Below are 26,300 nucleotides of genomic sequence, written 5' to 3'. Positions count from 1 at the left end.
TTGCTACTTGTTTTGTTCTGTTCTTATTCAGCTCATCTTTCTGCTCATTCCCTGACCTTAATCCTTGTTTTTGAACACTGTTCTTTCTGTCCTGTTCTTTTTCTGCTATTTATTCAGCACATTCGTTGATATCACTCGCTCTTCTCCTGCCTGTTTTCCCACCTCCTTTGTTCCCACCTCCCACCAAACCCCTCACCCGATCGCTGCTGTCCTCCCTGCCCCAACCACCACCTTTCAGCACCCCTCCCTCCTCTAAGGGCCTACTTAATGGAGATCACAGTGTGGGCACACAGCAGACGCGTGCAGCGGGTAGGCCACCGTTGTGCCGAAGGCAAGCCTTTATGCATCTGACTTTGCCTGGACCTCACGTAGTGCCAGGAACCCTGGTATTCCACCTATCCACAGATATAACGCCGCCTCCCTTCATGCCATGAACACCAAACAACCGTTCACCTATGCCAAATGCACTGTCTCCTGCATCAACACGACTGCCACCACGTCACAAAACACCATGCCGACCTCTTGTCACACCACGCCAGAAATGACACACCGACTCAACTGCCTGCTCCTCAACATGCGCTCCATGTGCAAGCATTCCACCGAGTTATGAGACCTCATCACCACCCCCGCACCCAACATCGTCTTCCTCACAGAAACCTGGCTCAACTCTACATCTGCCCTGGACATTGCCACAGCGATTCCCAACAGCTATAAAATCACTCACCAGGACAGCACCAACAAGCCTGGAGGAGGAACAGCCATCATCCACAAAAGACCATACAGTGCACCACCACCACCAACAACACCACCAGCCCCATGGAACATCTCAACTTCAAGCTCCACACTGATGACAAGACAACCATCAGAGTCACCCCACATACTGACCCCTGAACCTGTGCTCCATCTTCCGCAATATCATAGAAGACTTCATTGTACCCCTAGCCTTAGATTTCAAGGACTACATATTCCTAAGTGACCTAAATTTCCACATCGATGTCACCAATGTCAACAACACAGCACAGCTCCTCAACAATATGAGTAGCCTTGAATTGATCCAGATCATCCATGACCCCACGCACACCACAGGACACATGCTCGACCCCTTCTTAACCTCCAGTAACCACATCACATTCAGTCACATCACAAAACTCACTTGGAATGTTCACTCAATCTTCCCGTCCAGCATTTACAGCCCTAACACACCCCACCAGAAGTGGAACAAATTATCGGAGATCAGTTTGACAGACACCCTCAACACCTCCAACCTGACCACTGCTGCCAACCTCGAACAAGGAGTTAAGAAATTAAACATCAAGATCACCAATTGTGCCAATAGCATTGTCCCCATCAAGAGCAACAACCTGAGAACATCCTCCAAAAAGGCCAGCTGGTAAAGCAAGCAACGCAGAATAGTGAAACAAGACGGTAAAGAGCTAGAAAGCAGATGGCATGCCAGCATGAACAGCTCCGACAGGGTAGCTTTCAAGACCTCCCTCAACCTCTACCACCACCTGCTGGTGGAAACAAAGAAGACACCCCTAGCCACAAAACTAGCATCAACAACACTAAGAAACCTTTTAACATGTTTAAGGAACTCTCCTACTCCACTACCAGGGATAACAACATCACACCCTCTCACACCCTCACTTCTTCCACAACATGACCACGAACATATACAGAAACATCAAAGCCCAACCCACACCCATGGGCTACCTCGACAGACACACCACCAATGAGGCTAATACAATCCACAGACTGACCACCTGGGACCTCCTTTCCACCAAGGACACCACCTCCATCATGAAATCCATTCACTCATTAGCTCCCACAGACCCATGCCCACACCACATCTTCAATTTCAGAAACCAAAATATTGACAAGGAACTCATCACCCTGCTCAACACCACCACCACTGCAACAACCGTGGAAACATGTTGAAGTCAGACCACCAGTCAAATAAACCTCTGCCAACCTCAGCGAAATTAAAAACTACTGCCCAATCTCCCTGCTCTAATTCCCAGCAAAGGTGCTGAAAACAAATATCATCCATCAACGCATGACACACTTGGAGCTGAATCAGCAACTCAACACCTCATAATCAAGCTTCCAAATCTAATTACAGCACCAAAACACCTGATCACAGCCACTGATGACATCCGAACCTTCCTTGACTGAGGAGAAACAGCAGTCCTGATCTTCTTCAACCTTTTGGCAGCCTGTGATACCTTAGCCCACCACATGCTGAACAAAATACTCCACCAAATTGGCATCGAAGGGGACGTGCTCAGATGGGTCACCTCCTTCCTTCCTGGATGAACCACCGGATCTACCTCCCACCTTTCACCTCCAAACCCAAGGACATCACCTGCTGAGTCCTCCAGAGCTCAATTCTCTGCCCCATGCTCTTCAGCCCTATATGACCCCACTGGCCAACATCATCAGATCCCAGGGACTCTACATAATTTACTACATAAACGATATCCGCCTCATCCTCTCATTTACCAACATCACCACAACAAGTACCAACTTCCACAATGCATGACAAGCATCGCCGGCTGGATGAAGAACAACTGCCTGAAACTGAACACAGACAAGATGGAAGTAATGATCTTCAGCAACAACAGCAACACATGGAACAACCCGTAATGGGCATCAGACCTAGGACCCACAGCCACTCCCTCCGATCATGTCAAAAATTTAGGAATCATCATTGACAACAAGCTCACCATGAAATCACAAATCAATGCCATCTCCTCTGCCTGCTTCCTCAAACTGCACATGCTATGTTAGATCTTCAAGTGGCTACCCCTGCACACGAGAGGCACTGTGACACAGGCACTCATCACCAGCCATTTGAGCTACAGCAACATTCTCTATGTAGGAATTGCTGCACACCTCCTACAGAGACTTTAGATCACACAGAACACCGCAGTCAGACTCATCCTCGATCTTCTCCAACGCTCCCATATCACACCCTCCCACACGCAACTTAACTAGCTCCCATACAGAAGAGATGCCAATTCAAGCTGCTGACAAATGCACATAACTCTCTACACAACCAAGGACCTGCCTACATAAACCATCACCTGAACCCTCACCAACCTTCAAGAAGATAACTCTCTGCGTCCATTTCACTTGCCCACACTCCACTTACCTAATGAAGTTTAGGTTGGTCCTTCTCTCACATCACAGCAAAGACCTGAAACAGACTCCCCATGCAACTCAAGACCATCCCCTTACTTCCGGAATGTAGAAGGCCTGGCTGTTCAAATCAGCCTCTAGGATCTGCTAGTGCCTGAAAACCCAATCGGGTGATTAGTCGTGCCTTATGAATATCGATTGATTGATCTGTGCGAGAATACTCCAATGCAAGTAAATATATTGAACATGTTTATGAAACTTTAAACAACATTGATATATAATGTGACTTCAATGCACTGTTGTGTGGAGAGATATCATTATAATAAACTTATTTTGCATTTGAATGTTAAGTTTAACTTTAAAAGGTTAATTGCACATAGATATTTAATTTGGACATGATAGTTTATAACTTTTATATTGTTAATATGAAAATCACATACAATTTATAATCCAGTGACTCAAAGTGATTTAGAAAATGTGCCAAAAAAACGTATTCTAACATACCTTTGTGAACCACAGAAAATCTTGCATAATTGAACTGGTATAAGAATCATCAATTTCCACAATTGGTATTTGATCTTCATTGGTAACTAACATGTTGTCTTTGTAATGAAATATTACTGCTACATAAATGCCTCTGAAAGCAAAAAAGACACTGTTAAATATTTCTATGTACACAGAAAGTCAATACAGGTGGTTACAGTGTTTACTTGCAAGAGCTTTAATGAGGACAATGGCCTGAGAAATGATGTGTTTATTTCCCAGAGAGGCTACGGGTATAAACAGTTCTCAAACCTAATTGCATTGTTCAGTGAAATCAAAAGCATTTGTTTTGATTTTTTGTGTATTGATTTTGTCTTTTCTGTATGAAAGGGAGATGCTCTAAACATAGAGAAAAATCATTTACAGTAATCAATGTTATAGAATTTTGGGGGCAAAGACTTTTTGTGAAGAAATTCAAGAGCATCTTATCAGCTATGGAATATGTGATTAGTCTGAAGTCTCAATTGGCAATATAGGACCATGATCTACAAGATACTAGTTATGTATTTTTCCAAACTTTATTAAATAGTGTGCTTTAGAAAGATTTAGAAAATGTATAGTCATTTCTTTAGTATTTATTGTTTGCCGGAGACTGCGGATATGTCTGTCATTCTTTTGAGAAATGTGTGTTTTTTTTGCGATAATGTGCTAATATTTAAAATGCATTTTATGCAACATATGTATTACTATGAATCAAATTTTTAATGCAAAGCACATTAGAAGGAAATAAGAAACAGACAATAAAATATGCTTTTCTTTTGTAGTACATTGGCACAATAGAATAGGCTTAACAAGACACATATATACACAGTGTACATTTCTTCTGTAAGCGTTCTGCATTTAAAATGCTTATATTCACTCATTGGGGAAGAGTCATTGATAGGCGCTTGCATCAAGGATGGGCCTGCAAGGCTTGAGAGTTGATCTGACTGATGGTCTAAGACAGGGGTCTTCAAACTTTTGCATAGAAAGAGCAGAGCTACACATGCTTGGTGAAAGTCACCTGGAGCAACTATTATTGTTTAGAGTCTTAGGGCCCGATTCACAGAACTAACTTAAGACAAAATCCTAAACTTACTACCATTTTCATATTCACAGAAGGCACTTACTCATTTTGGTATTCACAGAAGACACTTACTCATTTCGGTATTCACAGAAGTTAGTAGTCCTAAGTTTAAAATGCCTTCTGTGAATAACGAAAGCCTTAAAATTAGGATTTTTCTCAGTTTAGGAGCCCTAAAGTTAGGACTCCTAACTTTACTACTACTAAACTGAGAAAAATCCTAATTTTAAGGCTTTCGGTAGTCACAGAAGGCATTTAGGAGTCCTAAAGTTAGGGGTCCTAACTTTACTACCACTAAATTGAGAAATATCCTAATTTTAAGACTTTCGGTATTCACAGAAGGCATTTAGGAGTCCTAAAGTTAGGAGTCCTAACTATATTACTACTAAACTGAGAAAAATCCTAATTTTAAGGCTTTCGGTATTCACAGAAGGCATTTAGGAGTCTTAAAGTTAGGAGTCCTAACTTTACTACTACTAAATTGAGAAAAATCCTAATTTTAAGACTTTCGGTACTCAAAGAAGGCATTTGGGAGTCCTAAAGTTAGGAGTCCCAACTATACTACAACTAAACTGAGAAAAATCCTAACTTTAAGACTTTCGGTATTCACAGAAGGCATTTAGGAGTCCTAAAGTTAGGACTCCTGACTTCTGTGAATACCGAAATGAGTAAGTGCCTTCTGTGAATACCAAAATGAGTAAGTGCCTTCTGTGAATACCAAAATGGTAGCAAGTTTAGGATTTTGTCTTAAGTTAGTTCTGTGAATCGGGCCCTTACTACTGACCACATCAGAGAAGATTACATTAGTGCTCACTGTGAGAAGTTGGCCTGGTATATGCTGTCTACTAGTTATAGTGGGCACCCTGTACCAGTCCAAACAACCCCTTATTGGTTATAGGTTAAAAGCAACCTTTATTGAAAGCTATCCTAGTGGTAGCTATGGAGAGCAGCCTTCAGGCTAAGTCTTGAAGGAATGTAAAGCAGCTTGTTTTACCAGTCTATAATCTCTTGAATGGCTAAATGAAAGGAAACCACACCAGGTATATATATAAAATATATGTATTTATTAGTTAACACATCCCTCTAGTCTCTTTATGAGGCTAGAGGCAAAAGCACATAAGTTACACTTCAAATAAACAGTAAAGTAGCACGAAATACACGTTAGGCCCTAGGGGCGAGCCAAACCATATGCTAAAATAGTGGTATAAGAACAATGACTTAACTAGACACACGGCCTAGAGCCTGTAGAATCGCTGGTACCCCAAGGAACCACCCAAGGTAGTGACACAGGGGACCCACGGGGGCCGTGTGCAGTGTGAGAACACAGCAGCGAGCTCCCGTTATCTTCTATGGGTAAAGTATCGGTTCGATTTTTAAAGATTAGGGACACTTAGAAACGAGTGAGGACCAAGCCATTTTGGGCCTTAGGAAGTTCTAGGGCCAACACCCACGGGAGCACCGGAGTACTCATGTTACCTCACCCAGGGAAGCCGGGTGCATAGGTGTCAAATGGTGTCGATTTCAATGGGAGCTGGCAAAGAAGTGCTGCTGCCGGGAAGATGCGTAGTGTCCGACGAGATCCAAGCCTGGATCGAAGTCGAGAAGAACCTGAAAGCAGAGGGGACAGAGTCAGGGTCACTTGCCAGTGACCAGGAGGACGGTAGGTGGGTGCTCACCGATGTCGGGTGATTTCAGGTGAAGGAGGTGAAGCTTGACTCTTCAGCCACGAGGACCAGGAGGTGTTGAGGACAACCAGGAGCTGGATTTGAGCTGTTCCACAAAGGATGTCGAGTGCTGCAGCATCGGTGCCCAGATTGGACACAACAAGCCTTGGCAACAGCAACCCATGCAGAAAAGAGAAAGATGCTTCGGGGCAGACCAGCAAGGTCTGAGGGATTCACCACTTGGTAGGAAGTCAGGGCGTATCTGGAGCAACCAGGGAAGCCCAAGGAAATTCAAAGTTACCCCCTCAGGGACCCACCAGTCGACGAACCAGGGATCGCGAAGGGACCTCGAGAGGAAACACAAAATGGCGGCCCACGGGTCACTCGGGGTGACTAGGCCAACAATCTTCAGTAGATCTTCTGCTCGAGATGGGGGCTATAAATAACCCTAAGCACAACTTCAAGAGATGTTGAGAAGTTAATGCACTTGCAAAAGTGTACGGTGACCAGGAGTGCCGCTTCCACACTAATAATGAGAGCAGCAGGTCTCAGCTTTGCTGGAGACTCTGGTCGGCTTCTGAGATGTCTGGAAATCCTCTTCCTGGGCTGCAAATACTTGGGAGTCCAGCAGGACCTTCAGAAATGCAGACCGGCAAAATGCTTTGTTCGTGCCTGCCGAGCAGGGGAGTCACTCCTTGACCCCAAGGGAGATTTCTTCAGTCCTCTAGTCGTTAGTAGAGTGTCGAAGATCCAGGTTTCAGCTTCAGAGTTTCATCCAGGGATATCTAAAGTTCTGATTACAGAGGTTCCTTACTTATACCTAAGGAAGGGGTTGGACTAGCTCTGGGGACCCACCTATGGGAGGGTTTGGAAAGAGGGGTGGCTACACCCATTTCCTTTGTCCAATTTCACACCACAGCAGGGGCTGGAAGCCCCTGAACCGATTTGAGTTGGACTATGCACTGGGACACCAAATGTGCCCCCAGTGTGGAATTCAAAGCACTGAGAGAGTGCTCCCACCCAGCCCCTATACACATAAGCCTGTCTGTGAGGTGGTTACACCTCCCTTTGACAGGAAACCTATTGTCCAGGCCTCGCCTGCTGGAGTTTCGGTCAGCAGCAGGAGGCCTGACCCCTGTCTGTGGCTGCAGCATCCATTTTGTGATGCCAAGGCTCTATTAGATTTCTACCGGGTATACCAGTACTGTCATGTCTCTCCCTCTAGAAGGGTGGGATCATATCCTCACATCAAGAACTGATGTGGGGGTATGATTCCAAGGTGTTTGACACCAAACACGACATGTTTCCATGCAGCCAGTCCAAAGTTAGCATTATCCGTTTAAGATATAATGCACTTAAGAGTATATGGTCAGGCTGCACCACTGAAAACCGGGAGAAGAGATTCCGAAGGCTGCAGAGGGGCTCAGCTCATGCTTGGGCACCCTCTCACATATAACCAAGTACCCTGCCTTCAGGATTGATAAGGCCTGCCATAGGGATGACTGATAGGTTACTATGTGCAGTGATTAGTTAGGTATAGTGAACCTATACCTCAGTAAGGGGTGCATGCACCACCTTACTCAGGCTGCAGTAGCAGACCTGTGGTGTCATTTTTCATGGCTTTCCAGGGGTGGCATAATACATGCCTCAGCCCCTGGTAGGCCTCTGGGGTATCTATGCCTTGGGCACATAGTATACCATATACTAGGGACTCACAAGGGTGCCCCATAATCCAATCCAGAGTGTACTTAAAGTACATGCAATCAATTTAGAAGAGAAAGCAGATAGGCTGGGAACCTGAATAGCAGGTTCCCAGCCAAACTAAGTCAAAAACCATCAAAACACCAGGAAAAAAAGTGGGGGCAAGCATGTAGCCAGATTACACCTTCCTACACCCACCATATGCATTACTATCAGCAGTGTTCACCTCAGTGCATGAGGCACGCTTTCCAGCAGTAATGTAAACAATACCTAATCAATGTGAAATGCTTCTACATGAGTAATAAATGCCATAGCTGCAATGTCCATAACGCTAAGCTATTAGTAATAAGTCTACACAAACACCAGCTCATGAGTTCTGAAAATACACACATTTTTATCTTGAATACACACTTCAGTTTTGATATACATACATTTATTCAGCCAAGCAAATGCTTTTAATTTATTAGGCAGGACTGTACACATGAGAGATACTTACAGGTAGCTGGAGACCTACCAGTAGCTCACAAGTTACTCATTGGAGAAGCCTGATTTAAGAGCAGCACTTTCATTGTGAAAAAGTGTTTTTTTTATCAGCACCGAAAGAAAGAGGACATGCTGTATATATATATTTTTTTTCACAAAATAAACAAAGGTTACATTGACATTATAGTTAAGGTCAGATTTTACTCATACTTAACCAGAGAAATGTAGCTGTCATAGTTACCTGAGTTAACTATAACTCCCACCCCCACAATGCACTGCTTATAACCCCACATATTACATCACTCATGGCATAGTCAGTGACACCACTGATGATATCACTGATGATATCTCAAATGAAAGCACTCATGACATCAGTGATGTCACTGAGCATGTCATGAGTGATGTAATATGTGAGGTCATAAGCAGTGCATTGCGGGGGAGCGAGTTATAGTTTACTCAGGTAACTAAAACAGCTGAATTTCTCTGGTTTTGTATGAGTTTAAGCTGACCCTAACTATAACGTGCCTACAACCTTTTTTTTATTAGTGAATTTCTTTTTTCTTTTTCTTTTAATTTGTTTTTATTTGCATTGATGAAATAAAACTGCAGCGGCAAGTGTTACATAAATACATTACAAAATGACAAATTCATTAAATTAGCCATAAATAGGAATCAACCGGAGATTGGTACAAATTTAAAATGTAATTCCGGGCACTGACCCAATGCTACCTATGCCTAATACCCAGCAGCTATTATTTAAACAGAGAGGCCCAGGTCGAGAACGGCCCCCAGATGCTCCTCCCTGTAATTCTTGCCCTCTTAACTTTTTGTTCATAAAGTGCTATTTCTAAATTGTAGACATGTAGGAAGCGCCCCTTCCATTGCTGACAGGTCAGGGCTAGAGGATCAAGCCAAGCCGAAGCCACACAAAGCCTAAAAACTGACAGACCTATAAAAATGTGATCTTCCAAGACCCCTCTATTTGATTCATCCACCCCCAACAGCATAAACTGAGGTGAGGGGGAGATATTTACTTTGAGGACTTCGCCTAAAAAGTCTACAGTTTCCAAGCCAAGTGATTTTAGTCTAGGGAATGTGGAGAACATGTGAACCAGATCCCCATTAGATGCATAGCATCTAGAGCAGTAAATCCGCACATCCCGCCTCATTTAGCAAATTTTGCTGGTGTTATGTACAAATCGAAAATTGTTTTATAATGTTGTGATTGCAGATTTGATGAGCACAGAACTGACCCACCCAGCTCGAGTGATTTCAGGAAGCCAGAATCTGACAGATCAAGCCTCGCCTGCCACATCTCATTGTGCTTATTCAGATCATCTGGGACCCCTTGCAACAGACAGCCATATAATTGCGAGATTGAAGGGCCAATACATTGTGTTAGCAGTTCCTTCAAGGGAATCTGCGCAAAACCAGCCACACCCCCAGCCTTCCTCAAAAGAAAATCCCTCCGCTGTAAATACTTTAAAAAATCCCGAGCCCCAATATTAAATCTGCCACTGACCATCTCAAATAACATAATATGACAACTGACCACCTCAAATGATGTAATATGGTCCTGCCAAAGTCTCCTTGTTCCCATCTAGCTAAGTAGTTGTCTTGAAATATCCTGGGAAGTTCATCATTCCTGAGCAGGGCAGTATACCTACAATATCTGCACACCCCCAGTTTTTTCCGGACACCTGCCCAGTTTTGAAATGCAGTGATCAGAGTCTCAAATTAAGTTATTTTTCAGTAGCTCGACTCAAAAAGCTTCAACCGACAGCCCTTAGCTTCTGCCCCAATCAAAAGCTCATAAATTGAGGGCACAAAGTCTGGCATATCTCCCTCAGTTGCCGTATTATTTGATGAAGGGCCGTAATATTGCAATGCTGAAGCTAGGAAGCATAACTTAAAATTGGGGAGCCTCCAGTCCCCCTATCTCTAGGTAGGCACAGGAATGCATTATCCCTCCTAGTCTTCCCATAGGCCCAAGTGAATCTAGCCACCAATCTCTCAATTAATTTAAACCAGTCATTATGAACCTCCAGAGGAACAGTGCGAATAACTTTTGCAAAAATGTCATTTTTACAAGGTTACATCTCCCCATTATTGAAAGTTTCAGATTATCCAATTAACTGAAATCCTTCTTAGTTTTTTCCATAATTGGGATTACATTTTAATCAACTACACATTCCACTCTTGATGTGATACTGACTTCCAGATATGTAGCTTCAGCAACAATCCTGCTATCGGAGGTGGATGCGTGTTTATTTATCAATACCAGGTTATGGCTCAGTTTAACAAAATCCCTGACTGATTCCCAAATTCTTCTACTATCCTTTCCACAGATTGGAGAGCTCTGTTTGGGTCACTGTTGATTATTGCCACGTCATTGGCATAGGCCAGAATTTTATTATTCCAGCCCTGCAGACGGACGGGAAGGATGTCAAGAGAGACTTCCAACCTCCTGAGTAGGGGATCAATGTATAATGCAAATAGCAGAGGGGATGAGGGGCAGCCCTGCCTTGTTCCCCTCCCAATGGAAAAAGGCTCTGACTCGCTTCCCATTATTTGTAAACGAGCAATAGGGTTGAGATACATAGCTGAATTGCATTAATAAAGGGTCCACCAGGCCATTAGCCTCCATAATCAGCCAGAGATAATCCCATGACACCCTGTCAAAAGCCTTCTCGGTGTCCCATGGGTTTCTCAAGGACCTCAGTGGCGTCAAATAATGAAATTACTCGCCGCACGTGGCCCGCAGTCCCTCTCCCTGGGTTAAACCCATGCTACTGTGCCGACTCTAGTCACTGTATTTCAGTACCTAACCGACTTGCAAAAAGTTTTGAGTACAGCTTATCATCACTATTTAGTAAATTTATTGGCCTATAAGAGTCCAGAGCTGTAGGGTCACTACTTAAAAAAAAAAAAACTACATTAGCAGTACCCCAGGAACCTGAGGGAGTGCCCCATCTCTAACTTCCTTAAACAGCCCTAGCATCTCCTGATGAATTTCACCATAAAAAAAAATTGTAGAACTCCAGAGATATATAGTCTGTTCCTGCAGCCTTTCCAGACTGGAGAGCCTAAAGTGCCAACTGAAACTCTTCTGAGGAGATATCTGCACCTAATAGGCATCTCTCCTCCTGAGTAACTTTACCTCTCGCTCCTGAGTCCACATGTGCCTCTGAGACCCGAGGACACCCTGTGGGGGTGGCTTTATAAAGATCAGAGTAGAATTCCCTAGGGGTGGGCGGAATTTATTTTTATTTTCTTCCTGAATAAAAGTGAGATTATGCTGCATACTTGTTCATATTTTAAGTAGTTCGCACAGACACACATTTTAAAAACAATAAAGTTCCTAATACCCACCTTCTCTGAACAGTTAGTTTGCTGTCCCATCCACCTCCTCCCTATCCTCTGTTGTCTGAATCCATGGACTTGCCTCCTCCCTCCTGCCATGCATGGTCTGATGTGCTGCCACTGCCCTCCATTTAGCATGATGTACCAGTCCACTCCTCCTACCCTCCATTGCCCAATTCTATGGCCCATCATTGACCTCCTGCTTAGCATCTGTGCTTAGCTTGCTGCCCCTATTCTCCTTCCCCCTGCCCTCTGATGTCTTTGTGCATGCCCCTGCTCCATCCTTTTTGCCCACTATGTTCCATGGACCTGCCACTCCTATCTACTCTGAGTGTTATGTTGAGCTGCCCCTCCCCTCCCACCTGCCTAGCATTGTCAGATGACTGTAACCTGTCCCTGCCACCTCCACCCTGCCTGTCTACATGCCATGCCCCTATCCCCTTCCTCCTGTCCTCCATGGTCCATTTTCCTGCCACACCCTTCTGCCCTCCCTGATCTGTTGTGCTGCAACTGCTCCTCCTGCCTGCCCCGCGTGGTCTGTTGTGAGGCCCCTTCCCCTGAACTTTCCTGTCTGTGCCCAGGTCCTGACCCTCCCTTCTATCCTCCATGGTCCTTTGTGCATGCCCCTGCACCCTCCTTCTTGCCCATCATAGCCATTGTGCTGCCACTAACCCTCCCGCTTGCCATACATGGTCTTCTGTGCTGCCAAGGCCCCTCCCACCTTCCCTGTGTGGTCAGCTAGCTGCCCCTGGGCCCCTCCCACCTTCTCTCCATGGTCTGTGTGTATGCCACCATAGTCTCATTGTTGCTCTCCATGGTGTGTCTTGTTTCTAGTGCCCATCCTGCCTGACCTCCATGGTCATCTTGCTGCTCCTGCCCTGCCACCTTGCCCCCAGCCCTCTGTTTCCATGTGCAGACCCCCTATTCCCTCCCTCCTGGCTTGTCTGTTCCATTGTAATGCCCCTGATCCGTCCCTCCTGCCCTTTATGGTCTGTTATGCTGCAGCTTTCTCTCCTGTCTGTCCATTATGGTCAGCTAGCAACCATTGCCTCTTTCCCATCTGTTCTATGTTGTCCATGTGCATGGTCCGGTCCCCTCCCTATTGCTTTCTATGGATTGTTGTGCTGCACTCCCGTCCCGCATGCGCTGTGTGTTGTATTGTGCTGCTACAAACCCTGATGCCTGCCCTGTAGGGTCAGTTTGGTGCACCTCTCCATGTCCCTCCTGTCCTCTGTTATCCAAGTCCATGTCCCTACCCCAATTCCTCCTGCCTACCATGATTAAATGTACCATACTTGCGAACATTTTGAACTTGGTAAGAGGGAGATTTTGAGAAAAAAACTGGGGTATTGATTTTCCCCTTTGAGTTACATTGAAAAAGAGGAGATTGTAGACAGGAGACAGATCAAATAAAGTCCATTTGAGCTTAAAAACATTGGACGTTTCCTGGCTGAAACGGGTCTGTTGGCATGTATGGTTGTACTACCACTGCCTCTTCCTTATGCCCACAATGGTCTATTATATTGCCACAGCCTCTCTTGCCAGTCCTGTATTGTTGGTTTGTTGCCCCTGTCCCCCTTTCCACTGCCCTCCATAGTCTGTTGTGCTGCCACTGCCCTTCCTGCCTACCCAGTGTGGTCAAATTGTTTCCTCTGCACTCTACTACCTGCCTTCAATTTTCAGAGTCCGTGCCTCTGGCCTCTGCCCCTCAACAGTATCCCAATGAACAACTAGATTGCTAACATTCTATATTTATTACAAAAGTGTGGAACGCCTGACGTCATCTTGATGTAATCGAAACTGTAATACCTGGAGTATTTCCTTTAGAAATTACATATATGAGAGGGTCTTATTTGCATCAAAATTATGGTTAGTGCTCTAAAAAACTAAAATGAGGACATATTTTCTGAGTTTTCAAATAGCGACAAAGAACTTTTAAATTATTTGTAATCTTTATGTTTTTTTAACCAGTTGACCACTTGATTAAATGTTGCACCTTGGCGAGAGGATGTGGTGTTACTTCCAGAGCTGCAGACTTTGCAACTGGGGAGCCAGGTTGGAGTTTCTGCTTCAGCTCAACATTCTGTGATTGTGGTCAAATCACTTAATCTCCCCATGTCTACAACCAACATGAATTTGATCTTGTGTGATGTAACCAATGCTCATGTAAAGCATTCCAATACCTGACAAGTCTGCACTATATAAAACTGCAAATACACAAAAAATAAGTGTTTTGCACACTTCTGTCATTGGGCTACATGTGGGCTACATCTGGGTGATATTTGTGCTGCATTTAAGCTCTTTTTTGTCTGGTGGCCATCTTGGGAGATTTATTTGTTATGAAGTTTCCTAATTTCCTCATTTACTGCAGTCTCCTCCGTAGGAAATGCTTTCAGTTTTTCACTTTGATTCCATCAAGAAGGTATTCAGATATGTTACACATTTGCCATAAATTATGAATGTTAGCACTCTAGTTGCTCATTAGATCACTGTAGTAAAGCTACTGCTCACCACGGAAGTCTGCTGCTGGTATTAAAAGTGCATGTTTCAGTCTGCATATCAGCATTTTTTAATGAAATAGAAGAGGATTTGAGAAGTCACTCAAAATGTGCCCTCATTTTTCTTTCTTCAGCACTAATCATAATTTCTATGGCAAAATGAACCCCCTCATTTTGTTCCTTTGTAAATTAAATGTTTTAAGTGTTACCACCTTATTCCAATCAAGATGGCTTCAGGTGTGCCATACTTTTGTCATAAGTAAGACTGTTAGCGCTCTAGTTGTTCGTTAGAACACTCTGGGACATTCTGTCATTGGGCCATACTTGGGCTACATCTGGGTGATATTTGGGCTACATTTGGGCTCTTTTGTCTCTGGTGGCCATCTTGGGAGATTTATTTGTTATGAAGTTTCCTAATTTCCTCATTTACTGCAGTCTCCTCAGTAGGAAATACTTTCAGTTTTTTACTTGGTTCCATCAAGAAGGCATTCAGATGTGTCACACATTTGCCATAAATTCTGAATGTTACACTCTAGTTGCTCATTAGATCACTGTAGTAAAGCTACTGCTCACCAGGGAAGTCTGCTGCTGGTATTCAAAGTGCATGTTTCAGTCTGCATGTCAGAATTTTTTAATGAAATAGAAGAGGATTTGAGAAGTCACTCAAAATGTGCCCTAATTTTTCTTTCTGCAGCACTAATCATACTTTCTATGGCAAAATGAACCACCTCATTTTGTTCCTTTTTAAATTAAATGTTTTAAGAGTTACCACTTTATTCCAATCAAGATGGCTTCAGGTGTGCCATACGTTTATCATAAGTAGGACTATTAGCGCTCTAGTTGTTCTTTGGAACACTCTGGGAAGCTGCAGTAGAACACAAAGGAATCAACTGACAGTCTCTGCCCTTGTTTGATGTACATGTTTTACAGAGATTGTCAGACTTCATTCTCACATGACTGAGAAAGATAATGTGAATTTATAGAAAATATGCTCTCAGTTTAGCTTATTGATCACCTTCCAAACCTCTGTGGGAAAAGCATGAGAAAATAGTTTTCTCTCAAACATGATTCATGATATCTCAGCAGAAGGCTTTTTCACATGGTAAAATCAACTTAGAACATACCACAATTCCTAAAATGAGTATGGTACCATCAACAAAGGATTTATAATGTAACTAAAGTCTTAAAACCTTCCTTTAACTACAATGCTTTTTAATGAGGTGCTATCATATATATTGGTCCTACGATGGCTGCCAACACTTCTTGGATGAAGTGCTGACAGCCAATCAGATCTCACGATGAGATGTGTGATAAGGCTCCACCCAGATATATATGTTATTTTACTTTTGATTTTCTCAGGAACTACTGAACGGATTCACACCATTTAATCAAAAGGCACAATTCTGAACCAAGGTCTACCTTTCTGCCAAATTTGGTGTAATTCCGTTCAGCAGTTCGGGCTTTAGCTGCGGCTAAATGTCCTATGGGAAATTGCATGGGGAAAACATGTTTTGGGACCCCCTTTTTTCTCAGCCCCCGCTACACGAATCATCCCGAGACTTTCAGGATAGGAGCAGACCGGAGCTGGGCAAAAGTTTTGAAAACTTAGCGAAGATTCGCCAACGGGTGCCAAAGTTATTCCAAATAGAATGCTGCGGATTTCCTATGGAAAATAGGTCCTAACTATAACTACCTACTGTTTATATGTATATCCAAAGTCCGGCTCCGACTATATATATTATTATGTGTATCCAAAGCAGACTCCGAACTCAGAATGGGTGCTTTAATCCACAACGAGGACGGGAACAGTGGCAGACTCCACTCCAGCACACCTTCATAGGAAATTGACTTTTGATTTGCCAATTACTTTCGGGTCGCGAATTTCACTCTCACCGAAGCACCCTTGAGCGTTTTCCCACTACGTGATGATTCCGTTATTCTACAACTCTACCTGCCTCCCCTGATGAAGGGCTTGAACAGCCCGAAATGCATTGGGCAATTGAATAATGAGTTGACTTTATAAGAATGATGACAATTCTTCATAAATATCATTTGATGAACGTTACCAATAAAACCAATTGATCTTGGATTACCTCCTCGTTATTTGAAACTAGATTCATGGACAAAGAGAACCCCTGTTCTCTCACTGAGTGCCACACGAGTGACACCTTCCTTCCCCAGGAACGTGCTTACTTGATAAAGCATAGCTTCTCACTCTGGCCCCAGTACTGCCACTCCTTTGGTAAGTATGGGCCCCACTCTGAGCCGAAGCAAAGGCTCACGTCGCCAGAAGGACTGAGAGGCCGAGAGAGTGTCCCTCTGAGCCCGCACCCCGCCGAGGCAGTGATCCACGATACCTGGGGTCACGCCCCCACTCGCCTCCTTCAACGAACTGAGCCTTCCATGTAGAACTTCCTCAATGGGCCTCAGCGGCTCGGCCTGGCAGCTCAACTCCTCCAGGACTACCGGTTCGGGCCACGACTGTTAGGAAGGTCTCAGGTGGCTGCAGGGCATACGTACCCCACGCCCCAAAGATTAGGTTACTCCGGGTGTACATTCACCACAGCACCCTCCGGGTCTCCACTGGCACGAAGCCACAAATACAACAACACTGATGAGACTTTACGTCGACTCCGAGTGCACGTTCACCAGGCACTCCTTCGTGCGGTCTCAGTTAGTATCAAGAACCACACATCGCGCTGCAGAGACTCAGTTTCTTCCGGTGCCCACGATGATCAGCCAATCACCTCCACAGTCCCAGGTTGCACCAAAGCATGCACACTGCTTCACTGAGACTTACTCCAACTCCGGTGCCCCGATATCCAGGTACTCTTCACCAACGCCTTTGACCGCACCTCGACAGGATCACTGAGTCTGGGCCTCACTTGGCATCCAGTGCACTCGATGACCAGGTGCTCCTCACCAGCACCCCGACACGCACCCTGTTCATCCGAGACTCACTTCTCCTTAGATGCACAAGTCAACCAGGCGCTCCTCACCAGCGCCTGCGGTGCACCATGACACGCACCCTGTGCGTCCGAGTCTCACTTCACCACTCGATGACCAGGTGCTCCTCACCAGCACCTCCGGTGCACCCCGACACGCACCCTGTTCATCCGAGACTCACTTCTCCTTAGATGCACAAGTCAACCAGGCGCTCCTCACCAGCGCCTGCGGTGCACCATGACACGCACCCTGTGCGTCCGAGTCTCACTTCACCACCGATGCACACGCTGACCAGGCGCTCTTCACCAACGCCTGCAGTGCACCACGAAATGCACCCTAAGCATCCAAGACTCACTTCTCCTCCGCTGCACACGTTGACTAGGCGCTCTTCACCTACGCCTCCTGTGCATCACAACATGCACCCAGCGCGTATGAGTCTCCCTTCTCTCCCGTGTGTCCAAGATCACAGGGCACACATTCCGAGGGTCTCAATCTGCCACAACATGCGCCCACCACGTCGCTTGACACATCCCTGGAAACTTTTTTGTTCCTGTGTTTCCAAACAGGGAGCCAGCTCACCTCGGGCACTTAGGGTTACAAGACACAGCACAAAGCAACGTCTTCTTCAAGCAGGGGGACCCAGTACATGCAGCACAGTCCCAAGAGCCTCTTCCTTGGTTAGAACCGCAAACTGCAGACCAGCCCCAGATCATGAAGCAAGGGTTGGTCCTTCCCGGCAGTCTCTTCAGTTGTTCCTACCTTAGCAGAGGTTCCTCTTGACCACGAAATTGGTCTAAGCCTTTTCAGTCTCAATCCATTTCCATTCCAAAGTTCAAGGGGCCTCAGCTCTCATAGTTATACCCCTAAATGTCTTTGAAGTTCGTTGTGCTCAGGGGTCCCTGACCCCTGCCTAAAACAGTTCTGGGTGTCTCCCTCCCAGTGTGACTTTTCTCCCTTTGATACTGGGGGTCTGGATCCTTAATCTTTCAGCAGGAGATGGGTCAATTGGTTTGTAGCACCAGCCTGGGCTTTTTCACCTCCCGGGCTTCTCTTCCCCTACTCTCCAGATGCAGGGCAGCCTGGTGCCATTTCAACCCCTCCCTGGGTCAAGACCTCTCCCAGCTCCTCGCACCTCTCAGATCCAGACAGTCAATCCACATTCAGCAGAGACACACAGAAATGCTTAAAGAACAAATCTCAGCCACTTTCTAAAAGAGTGGTTTCTGTACACACAGTGACAAAGCCACTGTCATAGAAAGATTTGTTATGACACTGTGAGTTCATACATACTAAACTTCACCTCTCCATTTTAAACTAATAGGAAACTATGCTTACAAACACAATAAACAGCTTCCCCCATTCTGTCCTAAGCGCAGGATGGCCTTTCCCCGGTGAAAAACTAAATAGAGTGTTTTTCACAGTCAGGACATAACACACACCTCAGTATATGTACTGCCTTTTATTTACACTGCATCCTGCCCAGAGGTTACCTGGGACCTACTACAGGGGTGCCCACTGTGTACGTAAAAGGGAAAGTAAGGCCTGACAAGTGGTTGCCCTTGTCAGGACAACATGCTAACTTAGCAAACTGCACGCAGGCCCTACACTGAAGGCCTGAGTTCCCTTCTCTGCACGCCTTTGCATTACTAGCCCTTGCACACACAGTGCACAACACTATGGACTTTACTAGTAAGGCAAACATACCAATCATGGCCAACAAATTACTATTGTACTTTCCACAGGGAACACTTGTACTTTGACACTGATCATCAGTGGCAAAGCATCCAAATCATCTAAATTGGCAACTCTATGTCAGGAAAACGGTCTATGGGGAAAGCAAAATGTTTTAGGGAACTTTAGCCAAAAAAGCCATGTCCTACATCATGCATTTGTCATAGGGCATAAATAACATCAGAACAGAATAACACCAAAGTTGGTAAAAAACTGGATCTTTACTCCGGAAGGGATATGTACTGTGAAACATTTCTTGAAATCTAGACCTGCCAAATTGTATCAACACACTGAAATGTTTTCAGCAATGATTCATTGTTGCATGACTTCTTTCCGCCTCCGCATCCTTCCAAAGAGGAAGAGCGGCTCCACCGTCTGGACCCAAAACGTGCGCTCTCCTTTTATTTGCACCGTATGAAACAGTTCCGGGTGGATGACCAGCTTTTCGTTGGCTACGTGGGTGCTAAGAAGGGGAAAGCTGTGCACAAACGGACCATCTCCCGGTGGGTCGTTTTGTGTATAAAAACCTGTTATTCCTTGGCAAAAAAGGACCCTCCTGTTGGACTGCGAGCCAATTCTACTCGGGCCGCAGCAGCTACTACTGCTTTGGGACGGGGAGTCCCTTTGCAGGACATCCGTCAGGTGGCGACGTGGGCTTCGCGGCAAACGTTTGCCAGGCACTATTGCCTAGACAGCCAAGTCCGGAGGGATGGCTTCTTTGGCCATTCTGTCCTCCAGGACTTTCTGGTGTGATCTTGGTTCGCAGACCCACCACCGGGGTTGGTATTGCTTGGGTATCTGTTCTAAGGTGAGGAATCTAACTAACGTGTTTCTTTCAGATGAACAAGTTACTTACCTTCGGTAACTATGTATCTGTAAGAAACATTAGTTAGTTAGATTCCTCACCGAACTGACATCTAGGGTTAAGGCTATCCTTTTCAGGGCCCTAGATTTTTGGCACCAGTGTCGGTCTCTTGCATGGCTCTGCGTTCCTGGCGTGGAAAGCTATGTACAAGAACTGACGTCAGCGCGCGAGGGTGGCGTCTAAGTACTCCGGCGAGGGGAGTCCGAAGAGCGGTGTCGCCTTTTGGACTTCTTGGAGCGCTTCGACTTACCCGAAGACTTCGAGCCAGACGAGCGACGATGTCGAGTGCGGCTCCGCGACCGATCCTTGGACCTCCTCCTGGACCGGGATTGAGAGGGGCGCGGAGCCGAGTGGCGAAGCTCGAGAAGCTTGCGGGACCGCTCCCGCCTAGCTTTCGAGGTCAAGGCCATACAATCGGAGCACGACTCTGCGTGGTGGTCGAGGCCCAAGCAGTACAGGCACCGGCGGTGATGATCGGTCACCGACATCAGTCGGTGACAGTCGTCGCAGGCCTTGAAACCAGGCATCCTGCCGGCACCAGAGTTGAGAAAGTGACCAAAAAGAGTCAAAAAAGTTAGTCAAAAAATGACTAAAGGGGTAGCTCTCCCGGATCGGCGCTTACTGGCGCGGAAAAAAGAAGAACTGACGTCAGCGCGCGAGGGCGGTGTCTAAGTACTCCGACGACGTAATTCCGGCGCACGACGCCAACGACGGACGCGGAGCCGCAGACGACGCCTAGCGACGCGCAAGGGGTATTGCTACAAAAATCTTCCGGATCCAGTCTGACGCCTGGGGATATTCTAAGGTGAGGAATCTAACTAACGTGTTTCTTTCAGATTTACACAACAGTGATGTGCAGTCCTTTACATATTTTGTATTTGATGCGGTCCAGGAACCCTTAAGAGGAGGGGACCGAAAAAACAACTGAGACAGCTAGAATGCAATAATATAATGAACCTCGATACCAAGTTCCCAAATGGGTTGAATGTTGAGGAACAATTAAATGCATTCTTTTAAATCAAGCTGAATTTTGAAAATGACTTCCCTGTCAAAGGTGCTCGATTTTTTCACAAACATTCAATCGTATATAAGAATACTAATTTATCATGCAGCAAGGAAGATGGCTTCATCCTGGTTAAATAGTATATACCTAACAAACTTACTCAATACATGCTGGTTATAGTGATCACATAGTGCATTTATGCGGATACTAGAATGGTGCTTACATAACTGCTGTAACTATACTAAGCCTCAGGTTTTTCAGTTTAATTTCACACATGTGTTTTGGTGTATTATGAATTGAGAACTCAATTTTAAAAGGATTTAGTTTGTTTTTTAATAAAGCAGACTGCATGCAGTAAGTGATTATATCGAATCACGTTAGGAATAACTAAGGGTGTATGTATACTCTAAACACATGAATGATCTCTGTAACTCAATGTATTTAAACAAAGGATGAATTAATTTAATGGAGATTTAATAAAACTCATGTGACAATTCAGTGATCGAATTTTGATGTATGAGCAGCTTGAATATGATTTAACAATATTGTTGTTAAATATTTCTTAAATCATTACTATTTGTTTCGTTTTTTAAGCTTTGTCAAAGTATCTCGGAAATGTTATCCGAAGAGCAGAGTCTTCCTTCTGGGAACTGACACGTGGGTGTATTTGAACCTCACTGAATGGCTGTGTGTTGTGTGAGGTGAACAAGAATTCTGAAGTGACGATGCAATTTCTTAGTAAACAATTGTAAGGTCAATCCATTCACTCTCATGTGTGCAAATGTGGTAGGAGGTCAGTCAAATATTAGCCATCTGTATTGCCATGATTTTCTATCTCATGTAAATGGCATTGCCCACAGGAAGCCTGTGGGCGCCAAGATGGCCCTTCAAGTGGACATGGGCCTTAGCATAATGAAATAATGAGAAATGTGGACATTTTAACACTATCCTGCTTCCTAACTAGTTTCCCATTGCTTATGGCCTAGCTGTAGTTAAGGTGGTCTCTTTAATTGCATAATTTTTTTTAAATGGAATGAAGTCATGCCTCTTTTTTTTCCCTTACATCATACTATACATTTCAAATTTAGTAAGAAAGAGATGTGATGATATTATGTTTACAATAGATCTGCTGTCACTGCAGAACCAGCAAGAGTGCTATCTATCCTAATTGAAGTAACAGCAATATAAATCTTTTGCCGTCTCACGTGCTGACAAGATTGCCACTGTTTGCCAATGTAATGGTCACTTTTGTATTAATTTGAAAATTGCTAGTAAATAATCTGTTTTAAAAAAAATAGTAATACTAATTTATTCAAAGACACCTTTCTCTTACTCTCAAATTGTTTATGTAACCTGAAATAATTTGGAGTACAAGATTACTTTTTGGTTTTGTTAACCATTACTGAAAATAACGAATGGATATTTTTCCATCAGACTTTCTTCCATTAGGATCTCTTACATTAAGCATCTCACTAAGAGGTAAGCCAAAAAGACTATTTTTTCTGCTTAGCATTGAACACTGGCTATTTTTGTGTTTACTATGGAGTTTTCTTGAGAATAAAAGCAGTCAGGAACCAAATGCTCTTTAAATGATTTTATATTGCAATTTGGATTAGGAATCAAAATGTATCAATACTGATTCTGGTGATACATCAGACCTGAAGGCAAAACAATAGGAGAACTCTGTTTTATTCACCTTTATACTCTTATAAATAGAGAGAATGTTCACATTTTCATTGAGGTTACGTATGTTATTCAACTGACAGAACTTAGCTTTAGACCATTCTCATCCAAGTGTGGTATATTAATGCAAAAAGAACTGACGCCCTGAGCACATTCACCATTAGTGTCCAAATAAGTAAAGAAAGTAATCAAGATGTTGTCCGTTTTCATCTGATCTTCATTTTATTTGTGTATACGTATCAGCCTCACACCAGCCAACACATGTTTCGTCTTCAGAGTTAGTCACCCTACGACTTCTTCAGGGCTGTAATATTCAGGCGTTTACTTAGATGGTATGTTGCACACACAGGCACTGCAGTGGCAGTTCTGAGAAGGTTTGAAAGGCTACTTATGTGGATGTCACAATGAGTGCTGGAGGCCCACTAGAAGCTTTTGCAGTACAGGCCCTGGGTATATAGTATACCACTTTACAAGGGACTTACAAGTAAATCAAATATGCCTAACAGGTGTAAACAAATTATACCATGTTTAAAGGAGAGAGCACATGCACTCTAGCACCTGTCAGCAATAGTAAAGTGCCAAGAGTCCTAAAGCTAACTAAAAAAATGTAAGGAGAAGGAAGGAAAATATTTGGGGTAACTCTGCAAGAAGGGATATTTCTAACAGCCACCAACTCCATCTTAGAATTTTGCAAAAAAGTGAAAACCTTGCTATTCCAATAGAACTCAGTCAGTGTACCTCCTCCCCCTCTTAGGTGCCAGGATATCCCTGGGGTGATCTACTCATCCTACAAAGCATCATAACATAACAAAATCTTTACATGGCTGTGTGAACCATATGTTTCTTATATATTCCACAAAGGTTTTCCTATTGATAGTGGTACCATCAAGCAGGTATTCCATCTATATGTTATGATTATGAAATGTATGGATCTTACTAAGGGTTTCTTTAATGCAGGTTATCCTTTTTCCTTAAACGCATATGACAAGATTGACCAATAGAAGTAGATCAAGGATTTTCAAATAGAAGGCCATTTTCATGGATTTAACTGAATTTATTCACCTCTGCCACACTAATACCTTAAACTATGTCCAACATCACCCAAATGGAATTTTAAGAAAATCCATTCCAAATGGCGTGCAGTAGGAATTATCTAACATATTTATTGACCATTTCGATTATGTCACACAAGAATCACCGGTGTTCCTTCTGTTGATACAGTTCTTTACTTCCTGCATGCAAATTATGCTGTACAGTTTAAATGTTAATCTTCTGAAATGTACAATCTTCGTAATTGGGAAAAAATAGTGTAATCATAAAAAGATTATACAGGGTAGAGCACAATTAAAACAAGTTAACATTTTGATTACTTAAATGTCCCTTTCACGTCTTCAGAGAAGTGGTTCCAATGTCCAATATAAATCACAGGTTTCTTGAGAATGAAAGCTATTCATTTATCTGTATGTCTTATTTCAACCTTAAACAAACGTGCATTGATCTCTATGCACATATTGATTGATATTAGCTTATCCAATCTTTTCCTGCTTTCGTAATGTCCTTGATTATTTCACATCCTTCTTTTTGGTAATTAGGCATACCAGTTGGTATTTCCCTTCCTTCTACCATCAGGAGTGTGCCTCAGATGAACTTGTGATATTAAGGTAAGTGGTGGATTGATTATCCGTGTTTTATTCTCCCTTTATCTTATTCTTGCCCTTCTTCCGTTTTTGTTCCTTGTTTCTTGCTCCCTCTTTTAGTCCTATATCCTTTTCTCTTTTATTCAGTGTCAACTTTGTAAAAACTAAAAAGAAATTGTTGCAAAGTATTTGTTTTAAACATCTATTTGTTGCCTTTTTCAACAATTTCATATGTTTGCATTGGCTTAAGCATGATGGAACTTTAACTTTCCAGCTTTCCTGTGCTTTGCCCTTCTTCCTTTTTGCCCCTTTCCCATTACTCGACCTGTGCTAATTTCTAACTATAACGTGCCTGAAACCTATGTATTTTTCAGTGAATATATATTTATATATATATATATATATATATATACATGTATATATACTAATATTGTTTGGAGGGTTTGAGGCCAACTAAAGTCCGGGGATCGCCACACTCCGGGTCTTTATTTAAATATGCAGGGTGGGCCTCGGCAGTCCCTGAAACCTCTCTGGTCCTAGGCAGTGCCTTATTTGTTCTGTAATCAGACGGGCAGTACTTATGGTGTTATAAAGTGATGCACTCATAGAACTCTTGCAGTTGTACAATTACCCAGGCTTCATTTGTCTAATAGTCAGTTAGATTATGTTTGGTAGGTGCACTTTAATTTTAAATAATGTTGTCCTTAAAATTAGTCCTGGGCAAAAATGTTGTTCCGTTCGCGGAAATTGCGATAATTTGACATTTTCGCGTTCCGCGGAAAGCGCGAAAATGTCAAAATGTCCGCATTCCACAGCTTAGCGATAATTTGGTTCTTGCTCGCGCTGTAAAATAATACATTCTCACGCGTGCGCGATCGCCTTACCTGAATCCCTGCGTTCGCCGACAAGTTTTCTTAATCCGGTCGCGTTCTCCATGAGATGTTGTATTGTTTTTAGCCATTTGCGCTGTCTCGCGACAGTTCGCGCCCGCAGTGACGTCATGTGTCGCGCGATCACGTCTTTCTTCTCGCGATCATGCACTGCGAGACAACTGAAAACAAGATGGTTGCGCCCGTGAGCAACCACATGGGTAAATTGGCGAGCCGCAACTATGCAGAAAATCTGGCGAACATGCGGGAAAAAAACTTCCGCATCTTCGCGATATTTCCGTGTGTTTGCGTTAATTTTTAACATTTTCACGATAATTTGCGATAGTGGATTTCGCAAATTCCGCCCACCCCTACTTAAAATCTCTTAGTGTTTACCCTCTGTCACCCGTTTGTCTAGGACGCTGGGGTCTGCGAGGAAGAGTGTGGTTCAGCAAGGCCTTAAAATTAAATACATGAGGCCAGAGATTATGGGCCATATTATGAAGGAAGGGCGAAAACATTATCGCCGCTTTAGCGGCAGGAAACTGCAGCTAAAGCAGTGATAAGGGGTTGATAATATGCCCTTGTGAATTCCCTTAGAAGCCCAGGTTCTGGTGTGAACCTGGGCTTCTATTGGAATTTACAAGGGCATATTATCAACCCCTTATCGTCGCTTTAGCGGCAGTTTCCTGTTGCTAAAGTGGTGATAATGTTATCGCCGTTGTTTGATAATATAGTCCTACATAATTAGCTACGGGAAAATCGCTTGCATGCACCTGTGAACCCAGGGTCCTGCACCCCAACCCCTTCCCCTCACTGAACTCATTTGCAGGTCTTCCACACTGAGGCTTCACTGCGCACCTACCACCACTGGTGTGTCCCCCGACATGTTGGTGCAAGCTCCTAGTCCAGGGTATGTTTGTACGATAGACCAGGTCTCCGGTCGGGGACGGTGTCTTGATACCACGATGGAAGGTGTCAGAATGCCAGGGCATCATTGCGGGCTCAGCTCCCGCTCCGCCCTTCTTGTGGCAATCAATGGAATGTCTGAAAAGGGGGAAATAATTTAATGGTGGAAATGTCTGGAGGCAAATGAAGGTTTATTTCAAG

The 26,300-nt window shown here is 44.0% G+C and overlaps 1 protein-coding gene across 1 annotated transcript in view; it reads right to left on the bottom strand.

The window, feature by feature from the left end:
* Positions 1 to 26,300, bottom strand: part of ANKFN1 (ankyrin repeat and fibronectin type III domain containing 1) — a 1,480,122-nt gene that overhangs the window by 543,037 nt on the left and 910,785 nt on the right. Inside the window, exon 10 of the mRNA XM_085614412.1 lies at positions 3,646 to 3,778. Coding sequence (XP_085470538.1) covers positions 3,646 to 3,778 — 133 coding nt within the window. The remainder of the gene's footprint in view (positions 1 to 3,645; positions 3,779 to 26,300) is intronic.

Source organism: Triturus cristatus, chromosome 7 (genome assembly GCF_964204655.1).
Source record: "Triturus cristatus chromosome 7, aTriCri1.1, whole genome shotgun sequence".
Taxonomy (NCBI): Eukaryota; Metazoa; Chordata; class Amphibia; order Caudata; family Salamandridae; genus Triturus; species Triturus cristatus.
The sequence above is the reverse complement of the archived record's forward strand: the minus strand, read 5'-3'. Positions and strand labels throughout refer to the sequence as shown.